General features: G+C 41.5%; 1 protein-coding gene across 7 annotated transcripts in view; it reads left to right on the top strand.

Annotated features, from left to right (window-relative positions):
- Nucleotides 1–8,394: 8,394 nt before the first annotated feature.
- Nucleotides 8,395–19,946, top strand: part of ABCC5 (ATP binding cassette subfamily C member 5) — an 88,590-nt gene continuing 77,038 nt past the window's right edge. For 2 of the 7 annotated variants that reach the window (XM_033403154.2, XM_033403153.2), the window contains exons 1-2: nucleotides 8,395–8,543; nucleotides 11,726–11,975. In XM_033403154.2, coding sequence (XP_033259045.1) covers nucleotides 11,847–11,975 — 129 coding nt within the window. In that variant the 5' untranslated portion in view covers nucleotides 8,395–8,543; nucleotides 11,726–11,846. Of the gene's footprint in view, nucleotides 8,544–10,335; nucleotides 10,449–11,725; nucleotides 11,976–12,545; nucleotides 12,592–19,946 lie in introns of those variants that run through there. The other 5 variants (XM_004278411.4, XM_033403152.2, XM_033403145.2 and 2 more) reach the window with 4 other exon arrangements.

Here is a 19,946-nt window from a genome sequence, read left to right as displayed (position 1 = left end):
GTCAGATTTAGAATGTGCACATATTTGGTTCCTGGTGGAAACCAGACATATGGGAAAGTGGGCCAAAGTCATCAGTTGTTTAACCTGTTTTATTCTAGAATGATTTCTGTGAGGGAAGGCCCCAGGGAGTGTCATCAGTGGCTAGGAAAACCAAGGGAGAGGTTGCTTCAGTGAAGAAGCTTTTCAGACTAGTTGGTATGAGACAGGAAGAAAGGTCTAAGGCCAAATCCTGTTTCTGTTAGAGTCGTGTCACCCTCTCTCTGCCTCAGTTTCCTCCTCTTTAAGATTGAGAGGATAAAACCTGTCATGCAGGAGTTTTATGTGGTTTGAGATAATATTTGTACGTTGCCTATCCCATCCTAAGCAGCTTATGAATTGGAGCAGCAATAACATTAAAAGTGGCAGTAAGAGTAGTTGTTATTGTTATCCTCACTCTGTCAAGGTTGTTTAGGTTGCTTCAGCCTGAATGGAATCTTCTGGACTTAGAACGTCTGAGTAGACTGAATTAACCCCAGTTCTCATGAGCAGAAAAGTGTTTTCTCTCAGCTTCACTCAGCCGCATACTGATAAGGACCCTCCCTCCACTCTCCTTAGCACCACTCTTCATCTTTTGAGAATCCTTTCCCCTTCAGGAAGTTTATTTATTTTTTCTTTTTTAAAAGATTCCTCTGGATCAGCATTTCTCAAAACATTTTCTGCAGAACACTAGTTCTACAGGATGTTCAATGCTTTTCTTTTTTTCTTTTTTAAATTTATTTATTTATTTATTTTAAATTTTAACTGTGTTTTGTCTTCGTTGCTGCATGCGGGCTTTCTCTAGTTGCGGTGAGTGGGGGCTACTCTTTGTTGCGGTGTGCAGGCTTCTCATTGCAGTGGATTCTCTTGTTGCAGAGCATGGGCTCTAGGTGCATGCGCTTCAATAGTTGTGGCTCGTGGGCTCTAGAGCGCAGGCTCAGGAGTTGTGGTACATGGGCTTAGTTGCTCTGCAGCATGTGGGATCTTCCCAGACCAGGGCTCGAACCCGTGTCCCCTGCACTGGCAGGAGGATTCTTAACCACTGCGCCACCAGGAAAGCCCGTTCAATGCTTTTCTGAAAAACTTTTTTTTCATTGTTCAAGTTCAAATAAGTCTGAGAAATGCTGAATTAAACAAGGAGAAACAGGTTTTATTACTGTAGGATTTCTCAGAGTATTTTAAAAAAATGCTAATGTGATTTGAATATCATGTATATAATTTCCCAAATGTAGTTGACTTTTGGAAATTCCTTTTTCTCAGAATATCTTGCAGGACTAGTACTTCACGGATATTTTTGTGAAACACTGCTTTAGGTAAATAGCGTAAATCTAGAAGAAAGAAAACTTGAAAAATTTGTCTTAGACTTGCTACAGAGAGAACATAGAATGCTGCAGCATATACATAAATAAATCAAGAAATTTTAAAAATATGGCTTCCCTGGAGGCGCTGTGGTTAAGAATCTGCCTGCCAATGTAGGGGACAGGGGTTCGAGCCCTGGTCCAGGAAGATCCCACATGCCGCGGAGCAACCAAGCCTGTGCGCCACAACTACTGAGCCTGCGCTCTAGAGCCCACAAGCCACAACTACTGAAGCCCGCGCGTCTAGAGCTGGTGCTCCACAACGAGAAGCCACTGCAATGAGAAGCCTGCGCACTGCAACAAAGAGTAGCCCCCGCTCGCTGCAACTAGAGAAAACCCGTGCACAGCAACGAAGACCCAACGCAGCCAAAAATAATAAGTAAATAAATAATAAATAAATTAAAAAAAAAGAAATTTAAAAAATAAACGAGATAAGGGCTTTTTCTTTAGATAAGTATTTTAAATCTGAATTTTGATTAGAACGGTAAGAACCCACAAACAAATAAAAGGTAAATAGATACCAATTTCAAGCTGTTTCTGAATCCCTGAGCAATATAAACTTAGACTGCCTCAAGGAGGAAGCTTTTTTTTTTCTTTCTTTTCCTTTAGATCAATGGCTTACCAGCTGCTGGCCATATGTTATCCACCTAGATCTAATTTTAAGATGAGAATTTAAAAACATTCTCTGGTATTGTTACCTCTCAAATATGCTCAGACAGTAACATTTTAGTAGACGGGCAATGTTGATTTTTCTCTTTGGTGGTCTTGCAATCGATAACGTATATAATTTGTGTTTTAACAGTATATAGTTTTTCCTCATGGAATTCAATAAGTGAATTATTTTGAGTGAAAAATACACACAGCCTGCATCAGTTTTAAATTTTCCTGGACTGATATTCATGCCAGATAGGTTATCACCAGTGTAGACCAAAGTTGTTTATCTCTTCTTCTGATCAAAATCCCATGTTTATAAAGCAACACACCTGAGAAGCTTTGGGGGATGACTGGGAGCGACCACTCTTCCAATTTGTCTAGGCCTGTTTAGTGAGAAGCCTCCATCTTGGCTGGACTGTTGGTTCTGTCTTCTCCGGCTTAGTGGGACCCTGTTGCCTCTTGTCTGTGACCTGACAGGTACCCAGTCGATACTTCACAATGTGGGAAAATCCCTCATGCACATTTTACCATTAGAGATGTTAGACATACTGCATTCTTTTGTTTGCTTAAGTAATCCTTAATTGTCATTTTGGGAGGAGTAAAATTCCAAGGCCTGTCTATTAATTGTGATGCTTGTTATTTGAGCTGAGTAGATTTAGATGATTGTTCTGGGTGGAGGGAACAGCTAGAGTAAAAACATGGAAATTACAGTGTTATCAGGACCTCATATTTGAGTAGGAGAGTGACAGGAAATGAAGCTGTGGTATAACGTGGGTCCAGATCACAGGTCTTGTATACCAAGCTAAAGTTTGGTTTAATTTCATAGCCCAGTGTTTCCCAAACTTGAATAAGTCTCAGACCTCTTTTAAGGGAAACAATTATCCTAAACCCCTGATGTTGACCTAAATTATTTATATTATAATATTACTTAAATATGTATATTCATAAAACCATGTATAAAGTCCTTATATCCTTTATAGTTCTCATACCACTATAAAATTAAAATAAATTTACAAATTATTACATACAAGACTACAGAATCAACACAACACTAATTTAATGTAGTGCATAATATTGTTTTATTAAAATTAGATAATTGATGTCATTCTTTCCCTCTTTATAATACAGAGCTAGTTTTTTGGAACACCTATCTGTTATTTTGTTGAGCCAATTTGATAGTGCATCAAAATATAATAGCTCGTAAACATTTTTTAAAAAGCAATTCTTCATTTCATTCTAACTACTACTGCTACTGCTAATGAACTTAGGAGGTTATTACTGCAAAGGTGGGGAGTGTGTAATTCTTTCCTTCATAAGGTGAATATGTGATATGACTTATCATAACATGCCTATACCGCTGTGTACTCTGTGAACACTCAGCTTCTCCCACGCAGTTCTCTATTAAAAATTCTGTGAAACCTTTGTCTCTATAACATGCTATGATATTATTTGGCTTTTATTCAGCATTGTTTACATCTTAAATCCTCTTCTCTTCTTTCTTAATTTGCCTGAGACCATTAAAGAGGTGCATTATTCTGTTGCACTATATTGTTACCATGATGTTAAATAAAAGATTCCATTTATTAACTAGTTTTTTAAAAAGTCTTATTCCATGAAAATGACTTTCATTGCAAAATTGATCTGCAAAAGTGAAGTTTTGTTTTTATAACTAGCAGAAGAATTCAGGAGTGCCACAGCAGATGTGGGGTGATCACACTTGACGTTAGCTCCTGACAAGCTGGGTAGAGGAGGGTGTCGGGGGGCTGCTGGAGTAGAGCATTTCTTATATCAATGAATGGGACCACCGTCCATCCAGTTCTGCAACCAGAAACCAAGCTGTTACCCATGACACCTCTCTTTCTCATCCCACAGTATCTAATCCATCAACGTTTGTCCATTTGACCTCTTAAATTTCTCATGAGTCCGCCTACTTCTCTCCATCTTTTCCACCACAGTTCTAGTCCAAGCCACCATCCTGGATGATGACAGTCACTCCTAGCTTGACTCTTCTCTTCCATTCTAGCTGTCTTTAATTCTTTCTCCAGTCTGCCAGCCTCAGGGAAGTTTTCAAAATGTAAATTTGATTTCTCAACGCGTAACCCATTCACCTTTTAAAACCTTGCAATGGTTGGTTTTTGGTCTTACTCTAAAGACCTATAACATGATCTACCTTTGGAGACCTTCCCTTCCTTCTCCCACCACCCGGCCTTTGTTGTTCCCTCTGCTTGGAGAGCTCTCTCCTCTGCTCACTTCCACCATCTTCACCTCGCTAACTCCTACTACTCTTCAGATGTAAAACTAACCTTTCTTTTCTTGTACATATCAATTATAGTTTAAATTTGGATTAATGTTTATCCAGGACTCTAAACCCCACGAGGGCAGGAAACTTGTCTGTTTTAGCTCCATTGTATCTCTATCAAATATTGAATAAATGAATATATTGAGTACCTTACACAACATAAATATATTTAACAATTCTGCATTGCAACATAGATTCTCTAGCCCCTTGCCTGAAGGTTGGAGAATATCAGCCTCTGCCCCAAAACACTTCACAACATAAATACACTTCAAGGAGGGGATGCTTTGCAATTAATACCATGTAAATAAGTTAAGTCTTTGGCCCAGGCTATTCTTGGACAGGCTGAGGTAGTACCATAGTGTATTGAGATGTTGAACCAGGGTTGTATAGTGCTCATTCATTTTTTAAAAACCTATTTTTGAAGTATTCAGGGAGATTTTTGAAGATTTTTATTTTATATGAAGGTATCAGATATGCAGCTTTTGGGTACTACAATGTTTGAAGCATGGTTGGAAGTACCAGTATGCCTTGGAAAGGTGACTTGAGGTGTACTGAAAAAGGTTTTTCTTATCCCACCAGATGGCCAGAGGTGCTTAAGGAATTCTCAGTAGATATATATCTATATATCTATACCTATATCTATATCTATATAAATCCTCAAGATTTTTCTGTTAAATTGAACATATCCCCACTGAGAGGAGAAATGGTTTGTTTCTATGATACTAAAACTTTTTTATTATGAAATCCTTAAAGGCTACCCAAAAGTACAGCAAATGATTTTAGAAGCACCTGTGTACCCACTGCCAAGCTTTTTAAAATTTTAACATTTATAAGTCATTTTTACAAATTGATGTATAGTTGATTTACAATGTTGTGTTAGCTTATGGTGTACAGCAAAGTGATTCAGCTATATATATATATATATATTATATATATATGCATATAATATATATAATATATATATGCGTTCCTTTTCAGATTCTTTTCCATTATAGGTTATTACAAGATATTGAATATAGGTGCCTGTGCTATATAGTAGGTCCTTGTTGTTTATTTTATATATTGTAGTGTGTATCTGTTTTTTTAAAAAATTTATTTATTTATTTTTGGCTGCGTTGGGTCTTCGTTGCTGCGTGCGGGCTTTCTCTAGTTGCAGCGAGTGGGGGCTACTCTTTGTTATGGCGCGCGGGCTTCTCATTGCGGTGGCTTCTCTTGTTGCGGAGCACGGGCTCTAGGAGCACGGGCTTCAGTAGTTGTGGCATGTGGGCTCAGTAGTTGTGGCTCGTGGGCTCTAGAGCGCAGGCTCAGTAGTCGTGGCACACAGGCTTAGTTGCTCCCCGGCATGTGGGATCTTCCTGGACCAGGGCTCGAACCCATGTCCCCTGCGTTGGCGGGCGGATTCTTAACCACTGCACACCAGGGAAGCCCAAAGTCGTTTCTTAAAGAAAGAAAATATTACAGAAACAGTTGAAGCCCTTTGTATATCCTTCTCTGATCTTATTCTCCTTCCAACACCAGAAGTAATTACACCTCAGATTTGTTGTTGATCATGCCCAAGCCTGGCTTTACACTTTTTTTTTCTTTTCTTTTTTTTTTTGCTGTATGCGGGCCTCTCACTGTTGTGGCCTCTCCCGTTGCGGAGCACAGGCTCCGGACGCACAGGCTCAGCGGCCATGGCTCACGGGCCTAGCCGCTCCGTGGCATGTGGGATCTTCCCAGACCGGGGCACGAACCCGCGTCCCCTGCATCGGCGGGCAGACTCTCAACCACTGCGCCACCAGGGAAGCACCTGGCTCTACATTTTTAAACACACATGTGGGGCTTCCCTGGTAGTGCAGTGGTTAAGAATCCGCCCGCCAACGCAGGGAACACCGGTTCGAGCCCTGGTCCGGGAAGATCCCACGTGCCGGGGAGCAACTAAGCCTGTGCGCCACGACTACTAAGCCTGAGCTCTAGAGCCCGCGAGCCGCAACTACTGAAGCCCGCGTGCCTAGAGCCCACGTTCCGCAACAAGAGAAGCCACCGCAGTGAGAAGCCTGCGCACCACAACGAAGAGTAGCCCCTGCTCGCCACAACTAGAGAAAACCTGAGCGCAGCAAGGAAGACCCGACGCAGCCAAAAATAAACAAAATAAAAATATAAATTTATTAAAAAAAAAAAAACACGCTGGCCTTCAAAGCTAAATTCTCTGGGGGCTCCTCCTCCCGTCGCCAGACCCCCAGGCTGAGAAGCCTGACGTGGGGCTCAGAACTTTCACTCCAGTGGGAGAACTTCTGTGGTATAATTGTTTTTCAGTTTGTGGGCCACCCACCTGACGCGTATGGGATTTGATTTTATTGCGATTTCGCCCCTCCTACCACCTTGCTGTGGCTTCTTCTTTGCCTTTGGATGTAGAGTATCTTTTTTGGTAGGTTCCAGCTTTTTTTTTGTCTATGGCTGTTCAGCAGTTGGTTGTGATTCTGGTGTTTACGTAAGAAAGGGTGAGCTCACGTCCTTCTACTTCACCATCTTGAGCTAATCTCCCTGGGTGTCTTTTCATCTTTGAGTGGCTGCTTGAGTTTTCTTTTTTGTGAACTGTCTGTTCACGTCATTTGCCAATTTTCCTATTAAGTTATTTACCATTTCTTATTGAGTTGTAGAAATTATCTGTATATTCTGTATTAAAAACTTTGTCAGTTATAATTTGTGCTTTATCTTTGTACTCAATGGCATCTTATATAGAAGTTTAAATTTTAATATAGTACAAATTTATCAAACTTTCCTTTATTAATTTGTTTCTGTATCTTGTTTAAGAAGTTCTTTTCTACTCCTAAGTTCACATAGATATTTCACATTTTCTTCTAAATGTTTGAAAGTTTTCCCTTTCACAGTTAGGCCTTTAATCTACGTGAAATTGATTTTTCTGTGTGGTATGAAGTAGTAATTCCTGAGTTTTAAAAAATATGTATAACCAGTGGTTCCAGAGCTATTCATAGAATCTTCTTTCTTCCTCTACTGATTTCTAATGTTTTCTCTGTTACAGATCAAGTTTACATGTATGAATGAGTCTGTTTCTAGGCTCTTTATTGCATTGGTATAGTAATCCATCCTTGTGTAAGAACACTGTATTAATTACTTCAGCTTTATGGTACATTGGTATGCTTTTTTTTTTTGGCTGTGCCATGGGGCTTGTGGAATCTCTGTTCTCAGTTCCCTGACCAGGTATTGAACCTGCGCTCTCGGCTGTGAAAGTGCAGAGACTTAACTACTGGACCGCCAGGGAATTCCCTCCATTTGTGTTTTGTACTAGCTAGTTGTATAAAGGTAGAAGTCACTTTCCTTACTTTTTTTTTTTAAATCTTTGGAATGGATAATCATAATACCTATACATAGGGTTGATATGGAGACTTTAAAAAATAAGCGTGTAAAGCACCAGATACAGAACAGGTAGGCACTCAACACAGTAGTTATTTATGTTATGATCATGTTGAAGATACAGATGAAACACCAAGAGAAATAAAGTGATCAGTCCCTTTGGAAACCTCAGTTTCTTTTATAAAAAGAAAGGGATGAATTGGCATGCCATTTCTAAGGCTCTTGCCACTCTAAAAACTGTGATCCTGGCCTTTATTTGCTAGAAACCAGGCATTATAACATTATGTGATGGGCAGTGGGATTAAAAGGAGAAAGGTGATAGCGCAGAGTCGTGAGCAAGCAGTAGTAAAACGTGAAGGGCCACACATGAGATTTGGGGCTGGCTGGTTGAGAGGACATAGAGGCTATGATGACCTTCACAGTGCTTTCCGGTGCATAAACGGCCAAGCACCGCCGTGACCGCCCTGCCTACAAACACTGACTGTGCTGCCCGCCCACAGAGGGCTACTGTCAACCCTCCCGGCCACCCACTGGAACACAGGGCCTCAGAGAAGATTCCAGACAGGATCGCAGAACCTCTGGGAAGGATGGTGCAGAGCCTGCAGCGCGGTGGAAGGGAGGAGCGACTTGCACCTCCTCCAGGGCTTCTACGGTGCTTCTGGGAAATATAGTTCTTTGCCGCGAATCGAGCCTCGGGCTCCTGGAAGGGGGACTACAATTCCCTTCAGTCTTGGGAATTCTTTGTGCAGCACGCCTGCGCAGTCTGGCGGCCAATGCCGCTATAAAGGCTTGTTTTGCTCCGGGGCTGATGCTCGGGAGCGTGGTAGAGTGGCCGACGCGGTCGTTTTGGAGCTGGGGCACTGGTAGGTAGCGGCGATCGCCGTACTCCTTCCTTCTCCCTCGGGTTGTCGCGGGGACTATCTCCCGTGTGTTTCGTCCGGAGGTGGGGGACTGCGATCGAGGATGCAAGCAGGTCGGGGGAAGCCGGAGACCTGAGAAACGGGGCCAGGCTTCCCTCTAGTCTCCCGCCGCCGCCTCCTCCTCGGGACTTGACCCCTGAGGGCTGGTGGTGAGGTGGTGAGGTCCTGGCGTCGGAAGGCAGGTAGGGTGGGATGAGTGGTTGGGGTTGCCGGCCACATTCCCGGCTAACGCCACCAGGGGGTGCTGCGCCCGCGGCCCGTGGGTGTGGGTAGCTATCGCCTCTGCGGGCCCGAACTGGCCGCGGGAACGCCCTAGGGCCCCGGCATCCCAGGCGAAGCTGGCCTGAGAGAAGCCCCCGTCCTCAAGGTTGTAGGGAGGCGGCTTGGGGCACCCCCGCTCAATCCCCACAGAGGAGACTGAGCTGCCAGCGACCTCAGAAGCCAACCTCTCGTTTTGGCGAATGGGTAGAGGGAGGTTCGTGACAGAAGCACGCACAGCAAACACTTGGCAGAGTCCGGAATGGAATCTAGATTTCTTGACTGTCATTAGTGCCCTGTCCTCTTCCGCCGCACAGAGCTGCATGGTGCTTTGTATTTAAAACATAGGGGTCGTTTGGTTTCTGCACGGACGTGGGGAGGCAGGAGGCAGATGGGCACAGGAAAGACTGGCAAAGTTTCAGGAGGTTTTGAAGAAGATGAATAGGTCATTCTGGGGTCTCCAGCGTGAGTAAGTGAAATGTGCAGAAGGCTGGGGCACAGCAAGTGGATATCAAGGGGGTGGTAAATACATATCCTTGTAGCTTCAGGTCTTTTTGTGTAGCTGCAGGGCTTGGAACCAGATTCCTGAGGTGTTGGAAACCTAAGGAATGTTGTAATGAAGGCAATTTGGAAACACCAGTCTTGCTACTTACAGTCCTTGTAATCCTGTGCAGCCCCCTCCCCCCATGCAGCTTCGACTGCATCATCGTGCAGGAGAACGTCTACACTTTTATCACTGGAAAGAGAGTTTTGGTTAAAAAAAAAAAAAGGGAGCTGACCAAGTGGCCTCTGCGCTGAGCACCTCTCTGGGTTCTCCCACTTCGAATATTCTGCTAGTGCCATCGTTCAGCTCTGACTCAAAAATAAAAATACCTTTCCTTTTCCCTCTCTTAATAGTTGGAGCAAGTTAGCATTTTAAAAAAGACTTTTAAACAACTTTAAGGGAGAACAGAAAGAAGAAAAGAGAGAAATACAAAAGGTATCCCTAAAAAGTCTAGCTAGTGATCTTTCCTTAACTGTTTTCTTCAGATTTGGCCCTTGTTTCCCAGACCCATTGGACTTCCTAGCTCTTGGCTGGCCTCCATGTGGGCTGCCCTGTCTTATATCCCTGATCCACAGAAGCTGGAATCCTCCTTCTGTTCAAGGCCAGGAGATACTAGCTTTGTCCCTGCACAAGGCTTGCCTACTTTCATAGCTGTGCCTCTTTCCCCAGGAAATTAAAGAAGCAGGAGTGTTAGAGGGAATGGGAAATTGCTCCCCACATCCTTCCAACATAGAATAACTTGGAATAAAGTGATTGAAAGAAACTGAGGTTACATGAATTATTAGACAATTGAGATGATCTTTGTGTTCTTCCTGACATGGCATTTGGTATTGTGCGTGAGTTACAATACTTTGGCCTCTCCCCTTTCAAACTGCCTCCCCTCCACTTGCCTTTTTTCAAAATAGGACTAATCTTTTCTGCTTTCCAGATAATCAGCTAGTCCGGGGAACCTTTGGAGGGGAAGGTTGGACTTCAGTGATCCCTGTAAGAAGGATTATTCTGATCTGCAGCGGCATCCCGACATTGGGGACACTGGCAGATGCCAGGTCTGTTTATAGTTTAGGCTTGCTGAGGTCTCAGTGACATGATTGCTGTGTTCTTGGTTGTAAGCCGGTGCTCTTTATGGTGCAGTTTGTCATTGGACAAGGTGACATTTTTCTTTGAAGATAAGTAACTTAGCAGTATCAACTCAGGGTACTTGAGCCAGACCCCTGAAAGGCAAGAAGTAAAGCTTTTTTTGTGCTGGAAATACGTCTCTGGAGGAGATTTAGTCCTTTTTATTTAGAGGATTTGTAAGTGTTCTCCTTTTTTTCTGATACCTTAAAAAATGAATTGTAGCTATCAGAATTATGTCCGTACTGTTGTACTTTTAAGTCTCAGTGATAGCTAGGAATTTATGGAATTCAAAAGGCAACACAGCTACACTTCTTTAATTTCTAGTGAGGCTGGTATGAAAATTGTTTTCCCAACTTGTACCTGGGAAGCTTTGAACCATGTTAGAGTGGGGGAAATGTTTTAGAGACGTATGCATGTGTTTTGTTTTTGCAGAAGTAACCAGAATTGATATCAGATATTGATTAGAGATAACCAGGCTAGCAGGGGTTTAGAACAGAGTTTCAGGTAGATACGAGGTAAGACTTAGTAGGACAGGGTAGGGAATTTGTTTTTGTTATTGTTTTTTAATAACAGCTTTGTTGAGATATTTTTGTATCATGAAATTCACCCCTTAAAGTATACAACGTGGTGTTTGGTTAGTATATTAACAGAATTGTGCAATCATCACTTCTATCTAATTTTAGAACACTTTCAGTAACCCAAGGGGAATTTGTTTTTAAAGGTAAAGTGTAGTACTATTTTGTGTTTTAGCTATGTAACTTCACAGAGCTTTAAAAGCGTCAGTTAACCCATTACTTAATTATAAAAATACAGAGATGAGATATATCATTGGTAGAATAAGTGTTTTATAAGTTTTCATTTAGTAAAATTTATCTGTTTTAGAATTGTGGAATTTGTAATGCTTGGAACAAACTTAAATTGTTTCCAGAAAGTCTTTTTTTTTTTAAGACGTATATAAATGCTCTATACATTGTGATTGAACATAGTTGAAGGTGAAGAAGGCGGGTGTTTCTGTCACTGTGTTTATTTTTTTAATCTTTTTTTTTCCCCCCTTAGAGGTGGGAGGAGAGAATTCTTCTTGATTCTATCACACTGAATTTTTTTCTTGAAAAAATTAAAGGGTAATTGAAAGATTTTTGAAAATTTATTTTTATAGATATAATGACAGAAAACTTTAATGCTTTTGTCCTTTTTTCCCCTATTTTAGAGCACTTTCACTTACGATGAAGCACAATTTAGGAAATACCTGTCCTTGATGAATTTTTAATTTCAGAAATTCTCAAGTGGAACCAAGAGTCTGTGAACCCTGGCACCTCCACTCAGAGAAGATGAAGGACATTGACATAAGAAAGGAGTATATCATCCCCAGCCCTGGTTATAGAAATGTGCGGGAGAGAACCAGCAATTCAGGGCAGCACCGAGACCGCGAGGATTCCAAGTACAAGAGAACTCAACCGGTCAGTACTGCCTTGCTTGAGTCCCTCTTCTTACCTGCTGCGATGCTAGACCACACTTTCTCTCTTCACAAGATGCCTAATTTAAAATAAGTTTATTTTTCTTTATTGACTTTAGGTCACTGTTAAGAATTTATGGTTATTTATGAAAGAGGAGAGGTTAGCTCTCAGCTTCTCACCTATTTTTCCCCTTGGGTTCTCCTCTAAAAAGGCTTTGCTTGAGAGAAGACGGTTTATGCCATGTGGGATAGGGGAAGGCCTGGGCAGGGAGCAGAGGGAATATGAACCATTAAACTTCATTCATGTATTTAAAATTGTTTTCTCCCTCTGCCTCTGTTGTCTGCCTTTAAAAGGTGACTCCTTTGGAGATTTTCATTCAGACTTCAGCGTGTACTTGGAACAATTCTAGATTGTTGGAGGATAATCAGTAAAATTTTCAAGTAAACCCATGAGTGTAAAGGAGCCTTTAGTTAATAACCTAATTTCCTCCAAGGGAAATAATGAATATACATTTTAAACTGGAAGAAATATCTTTATTCAGGGGAAAAAATTATACCTTTTCTTGAATTGCAGAAGTAACTGATAAAGAAGAACGGGGGTTGCTGGGTAGGAAGTTGAGGTTTGTGTTCATCTATTTGTTCCATGAAAATTGGAGAAAGATATGGCTCTGCAGCTGACACTGGAGTTTCATTAGCCTGACATTACCTGTCCCTCTTTGCTACCTGAAAGCTGTTGCCTTATTAATCAACATTTTCTAACTGATGGTTGTTTTCTGTTTCTACTGTATATTATACAGTGCTTTCCCATTCGAGCTTAACTTTGGGGAAACATAGATTCAAGGTAATCAGTATCAAATCCTTAAGGTGCCAGTTTTGTACCTTTTCTTTGTCCCTTTGTCCAAACCTTATGTTAATTAAACACATATCGGGTATCTTTTGAATGCTAGACACTGTTAGTATAGGACTTAAACTGGAAAAAGTCACAAAGGTAACACTGGAGCAGGGCTTTGACGACTGATGAGGTGGGGATGCTTTCAAGCTGCTTAAGTCATCTGTGCCTTAGTGGTTTATGACTAAAATGGTATCAACGGTAGAACCTAACTCATGAGTTCCCTTGAGGATTAAATGAGCTAATACATATAAAATGCTTAGAATGGTGCCTGCCACATAGCCTGTGCTCAAAAAGTGTTAGGTCTTAGAGCTAGTTGTCTAGAGCATAGGATGTATGTGAGAAAGCTCTGCACGCCATGCTAAGGAATCCTTTACTATGGGTGTTGGGGAACTATTGGAAGCTATTGAGAGGATTTTTTTCTTTTAACTTTTTTATTTTGAGATAATTGTAGATCCACATGCAGTTGTAAAAACTAATATGGAGAGATCCCATACGTACTTTACCTAGCTTCCCCCAGTGGTAACTTCTTGCATGCTATAGTATAATATCACAACAGGATATTGATTGACATGGATACCATTCAGCCACCTTATTAAGACTTCACCAGTTTCACATGCACTCATTTGTGTGTGTGCGTAGTCTATGCAATTTTTCCACATGTGTAAATCTGTATGACCAGCACCCCAGTAGAGATACAAATCAGCTCCACCAAAAGAATCTCTCATGTTCCCTTTTTAGAGCCACAACCACCTCCCTTGCCCTCTCCCCCAATCTTTTTTTTTAAAAATAGATTTATTTATTTATTTATTTTTGGCTGCGTTGGGTCTTTGTTGCTGCCTGCGGGCTTTCTCCGGTTGCAGCGAGCGGGAGCCACTCTTTGTTGCAGTGTGCAGGCTTCTCATTGCTGTGGCTTCTCGTTGCAGAGCACAGGCTCTAGGCATGCGGGCTTCAGTAGTTGTGGCACGCGGGCTTCAGTAGTTGTGGCTCGCAGGCTCTAGAGCGCAGGCTCAGTAGTTGTGCACAGGCTTAGTTGCTCCGCGGCATGTGGGATCTTCCCGGACCAGGGCTCGAACCCATGTTCCCTGCATTGGCAGGTGGATTCTTAACCACTGCGCCACCAGGGAAGCCCCAGTCTCTCCCCCAATCTTTGGCAACCACTTATCTGTTCTCCATCTCTGTAATTTTGCCATTTTAAGAATGCTGCACAAATGAAATCATATAGCACGAAACCTTTTGACATTGGATTTTTTCACTCAGCCTAATTCCCTTGAGATCCATCTAATTTGTTGTGTGTATCAATAGTTCTTTCATTTTAATTGTAATTTTCCATGTTATAGGTAGACCACAGTTTGTTTAACCATTCATCTGTTGAAGGACATTTGGGTTATTTCTAGTTTGTAGCTATTACAAAAAAAGCTGCTCTGAGCCATTTGTGTATAGGATTTTGTGTGAATAAAATTTCCATTTCTCTGGGTAAATTCCCAGGAATGTAATTGCTGGGTCATATGGTAAGTGCATGTTTAGTTTTATCAGAAACTTCAATACTCTTTTCCAGAGTGGCTGTATAATTTTACATTCCCACCAGCAATGTATGAGTGATCCAGTTTCTCTGCATTCTTGCCAATACTTGGTGTTATTAATTTTATTTTAGCCATTCTGATAGGTATGTCTGATATCTCATTGTAGTTCTAAGTTGCATTACCTAATGGCTAATGCAGTTGAGTTGAGATTTTTAAGACTTGATTTTTATCTTAGGAAGATTAGTTTTGAGACAGTGTAGGAAAAACCTGTATGAGAGAAAGAGAGAGACAAAATGCAGGGAGCAATCTGGAGGCTTCTGTGCCAGCCCATGTGAAAGAGGCCAGGGGTCTGTGTCCAAGAATAATAGTGAGGATGGAGGAGAGGGGAGAGATTTGAGGGCATCTCTGGAAGGGGAGGGAAACATTGGGGTGCCTGGGATTCATGGTAAGGATTTAAAACTATTGATGGACACATGGGAAGAGAAGGAAGGAGAGGAGGTAAGAATGAGTTTGCTTTTGAACATGTGGAATTTGAAGTGCATCCACATGAGACGATTAGTAGATAATTAGAGCATAGGCAGGGAGTAGAGCAGGCACAAGTTTTGGAGTCATGAGTGCATCCATGTAGATGAAGTCTTAGGAGTGAGCGAGCTTGCCCATGGGTAGCTTGTAGAGCAGGAAGAGATGGAACCTGGGAAGGTAGTGTGTGGCCCTGTGAAATTTCTGGCGACAGAGGCCCCGTCCAGTTGGTTAGAGCGGAACTGACATCAGGGTGTGCAGTGGGAGCAGCAAACTTTTCCTCTGTGGGTGGAGAAGAACTGGAAACGGAGTCACTGTTGTGCCTTTTGTCCCCTAAATTATTAAGTCAGGCACCAGACAGCAAGTTTCCTTTGTGTGGCTGAGCCTCATCTTGAAGAAACAGGAGGCTGATACCAACCCCTTTTATAAAATCTGAGCAGTCCACATGAGTTTCATTTTCATTATCCTTTGATGTTTCCTAAATGTTTACATTTGAGTACTGTTTTCCTGTTTTTTGCCATATCCTGTACCCTCTGAACTTTTTTTTTTTTTTACTTAAACTATTTCTTTTATAATTTTTTTTTTGATGTGGGCCATTTTAAAGTCTTTTTTGAATTTGTTACAATATTGCTTCTGTTCTATGTTTTGGGTTTTTGGCCGCAAGGCATGTGGGATCTTAGCTCCCCAGCCAGGGATCGAACCTGCATGCCCTGCATTGGAAGGCGAAGTCCTAACCACTGGACCGCCAGGAAAATCCTTAATTCTTTTAATGTACTGGCTTTTTTTGCTCAGCCTTGACCTAAGCAATAGAATTATAGGTTTATGCAACCTATTTTTTACACACGTTAAAAGGAATGTGTAAATATCAAGTGTTTTTAAAAGTTCACATACCACCTAGAATCTTCTTGCATATTACCTGTCAAAATCCAGAATCTTAGATATAAATATATCTTGAACTTGTCTCATATAACAGTTTGCTAATAGAGGAAATCAGCAAGATGACAAATTTCTGGTTCAGCGATAGTTTACAAATGGGTAATTTAAGTATTTGGGAAGTAGAATGGCTGTATAAGCATACCGTTTTAAGAATGTAAGTAGAGGGACTTCCCTGGTGGCACAGCAGTTAAGAATCCGCCTGCCAATGCAGGGGACATGGGTTCAAGCCCTGGTCCGGGAAGATCCCACATGCCGTGGAGCAACTAAGCCTGTGCGCCACAACTACTGAGCCTGTCCTCTAGAGCCCGTGAGCCACAACTACTGAGCCCGCGTGCCACAACTACTGAAGCCCGGGCGCCTAGAGCCTGTGCTCCACAACAAGAGAAGCCACCGCAATGAGAAGCCTGCGCACCACAATGAAAAGTAGCCCACACTCACCGCATCTAGAGAAAGCCTGCACACAGCAATGAAGACCCAATGCAGTCAAAAATAAAATAAATAAAAATTAATTAATTAATTTTTAAAAAAAGGAATGTAAGTAGATAATTGGGTAGAGATTACAGTTTCGTGTCTCTTGATCATAACCATTGTTTCCATATTAGTTTTTAGAGACGAAATCTGGGATGGGACCTCCCAGATGCCAGGCATGTCTATTATCCATCAGAAATAAAAAAACAGTACCTCCCAAAGTAACAAAAGATAAGGATACATCATCTGTGGCTCTTAATTGGAAAACAAGGTTTTATTCACCACCATTAGCCTTCAATAGGTCCAGTTAACATGGACACATGGAACTGTCAAACAGAAGTCAGAAGCAAAGCATCAGGGATTAAATTCTCATTTTAAACAGGCGGGTGATTTTTTTTTTCTCTCAAGCTGTAAGCAAAGTTGCAGAGTACACAGTTTGCCTGTTTCTTAATATTGTGACCAAATCTTTTGGAATACTCTTTGGGAAAATTGCTCTAATCATTCACGTTTCAGATATTTGTATCACATTTGCTTAGAGCTAATTAAGTTAAAAATAATGCATTTTCACACCTCCCCTTTGTTCAGGACTATTGAGTTAAAGCTTATGGCCACACACAACTTGATGATTTGCAGACATCCTTTAATCCTGAAGTGCTAATAGGGGTGCCTTCTGTTGCTGTTAGTTCTTTGAGCCTAAGTATTAATCTTGGTTGGCATTAGGCTGGCATTATTTCAACTAACAAAGATTTATGTCCAGACCGCTCCTTAACACTGTTCCTGTGTCTGAGGCATGACTCTCCAAGCACAGCTCCTTTTCTTATAACTGCATTCAGATATGCACATATCGATCACATAACTCCACCAAGTCTGGTTGGTTTGTGTGTGTGTTTTTTTTTTAATTGAGGTATAGCTGTTTTACAATGTTGTATTAGTTTCTACTGTACAGTGAAGTGGAGTTCCATGTGCTATACAGCAGGTTCTTATTAGTTACCTATTTTATATATATTAATGTGTATATGTCAATCCCAATCTCCCAATTCATCCCCCTGCCCCCGGCTTGGTTTGTTTTAAGATGTGATGTTTATTCACTTTTTTAATTCAGCAAACATTTGAGCACTCTCCAAGATGCATGCACAGCCCTGAATGAAGTGTTCTGGTGCACATGGAGATAAATTAGTGCTGGGCCTGCCTGCCCTCCGTATCTTAAACTCATAGGCATGTACATAGATTACTGTAATTTAGATGCTATGGAGATTAACAAGAAGGAGAGAGTGCTTCAGTTTTTGAGGTCAAGGAAGACTTCAGCAGGAGGTAGCATTTGGTTGGAGACTTAGAGGAATAGTTAGAATTCAGAGAAATAAGAACATGCCTGGTTGAAGAAAGAGCTGTGGGTAGGACCAACTAGGTGCTGTTGGCTTTGAACATGAAGTGTGAAGTCATATATGTAGAAGGATAGGTCAGTGAGTTTCAGGTGATGTGTTCTTGAATAATAGGCCAAGGAGTTTGGATTTTAGTTGCTTTAAATTAAAACTTAAGCAAAAGCAAGACAAAGCTATTTGACGCTTTTATAAGTTTTTTTATTGTGGTGGGTGGTTGTTTTCTCAGTGTGCTCAGGCTAAAGCCAAAGGTGACTTGTTTTTCCCTAGCATGTGTAATCTAGGAAAGGAGGAAAGATGGAAAATAAGCAGGGCTTCCCTGGTGGTGCAGTGGTTAAGAATCCGTCTGCCAATGCAGGGGACACGGGTTTGAGCCCTGGTCAGGGAACATCCCACATGCTGCAGAGCAACTAAGCCCGTGCACCACAACTGCTGAGCCTGCGCTCTAGGGCCCGCAAGCCACAACTACTGAGCCCACATGCCACAACTACTGAAGCCCGCGCACCTAGAGCCCATGTGCCGCAACAACAGAAGCCACTGCAATGAGAAGCCTGCACATGCAACAAGGAGTAGCCCCCGCTCGCCGCAACTAGAGAAAGCCTGCGCGCAGCAACAAAGAACCAATGCAGCCAAAAATAAATAAATTAAAAAAAAAAAAAGAAGTGTACCACTGGTGGAATTTGCTTTCTACCAAGTTAGAATATTCTGCTTCTAGGCAAAGTAACGAAGCAAGTATTTGCAAAGTCCAGTGACCTTCACTTAATGTCTCCTTTAGTTCCTTGTTCGGCTGACACTGTAGCCCTGGTTGGAGTGTTCATAATTAGTGAGTGGAAATATTTGGGTGAATTGAAGTTACATGCTAGAGACAAAGATGTGGGTGTAATCTCTTACCAAGAAATATGATTCTAAGATATATTACTATGAAAGAATTATGGTCTCATTATAGAAAATGTGCAAATTGTAGAAGATTATAGAAAAAATAAATCACCCTTAACCCCTCTACCTAGAGACAACTATTGTTACCATAAAATAGTTTTGTCTAGTACATTACACTTTTAGAGAATTTAACTCTGAAAGCTTTTCTTTATGGACTAAGGGTATGTGAATTTTTCCATGCTCTTGTGTTTTCAGTGTCGAAAGTATTACCTGTGAGTCTCCTTGCTGTTAGGAAGGAGAGCAGGGTGAAGGAGATTAGTATTTGCAGTCTCTGCATTATTTTTCTCTTGAATGCTACTCAGTGACTCAGCACATTTTCTGGACAGTTAGTAATAGGATGCGTAAGAACACCTGCCTTTTTTTTTTTTCTTTTCCCTGAAGGCATCTATAAAGCTTTATAAATCTTAGTACGGTATGATACGGTGTCTGGCCTGGTGCCAGATGTTGGTCTCCAATAGCAGCCCAGAGCTCTCCGGTAGAGATGACAACAGTGCTGCCATTGGTGCAGAGCCCAGGTGGCTTTCCTGCGTGGTGACTGAGTCTACCACGTGGGTCTCCTAAGATTGGCCTGCTGCCTTGATCATGAGCTCTCTTATGCCATCTGCAGCAGGACTGCTGCTTCTTTCCTAGGAAATGCTGCTTAAGGGAAATAAATATAGCTTGTTGGCATGAGTTAAAGGAGCTTTCTGTCAAAAGGGATGAAAAGTATTGGAACTAGCTTTTTGTTTTTTAAGCAGTTTTAAATACCCAAACCTTTATTTTGTTAAGATCTATAACTTGGAAGTTACAAATGGTCAGTGAGAACTTTCTCAGTGAAACTTTGGTTTTGCTTTGAGGTAGCCTTTTGCTAATGCTTTTTTGAATGTTTCACCATTCTGTCCCTCCCTCTCTCTTAATCAAAAATAAAAAGGTCAATGCCGGAAACAGGAAACAAAGCCTCCGGAAGTCTTTGCAATGGTTGAACCTGTCCGTAGAATTAAGCTTATTAAGTCTATTCCTTCCCTCCTTACCCCCCGTTTAGGGAGTTAACCTATTTAGATAATTAATTAGATGTTACATATGTTTTGATTATTTTCTGAATTAGCTGTTCAAAGAATCAACTTATCTGTTATTAGATATCCGATGAAAACTTCTGTTTACTAAAGCAGATGTGGTGTTGAGCAGTCACTTAGTTTCCTGAAATGTTGTATTCTCACAGTGGAAAAATAGCCAGACTGCCCAAATCTTCACCTTTGCCTTTGCTTCCCACCATTGTCAGTGGCTCCAGCCTGCTCTGCGGTACAGGAGTCACATGTTGGACCCACTAATGTCTTATTCTAGGCATTTAA

The sequence above is a fragment of the Orcinus orca genome, chromosome 5, assembly GCF_937001465.1.
Source record: "Orcinus orca chromosome 5, mOrcOrc1.1, whole genome shotgun sequence".
NCBI classification, from domain to species: domain Eukaryota; kingdom Metazoa; phylum Chordata; class Mammalia; order Artiodactyla; family Delphinidae; genus Orcinus; species Orcinus orca.
Note: the sequence above shows the minus strand (reverse complement) of the source record. Positions and strands in the feature narration are given on the sequence as shown.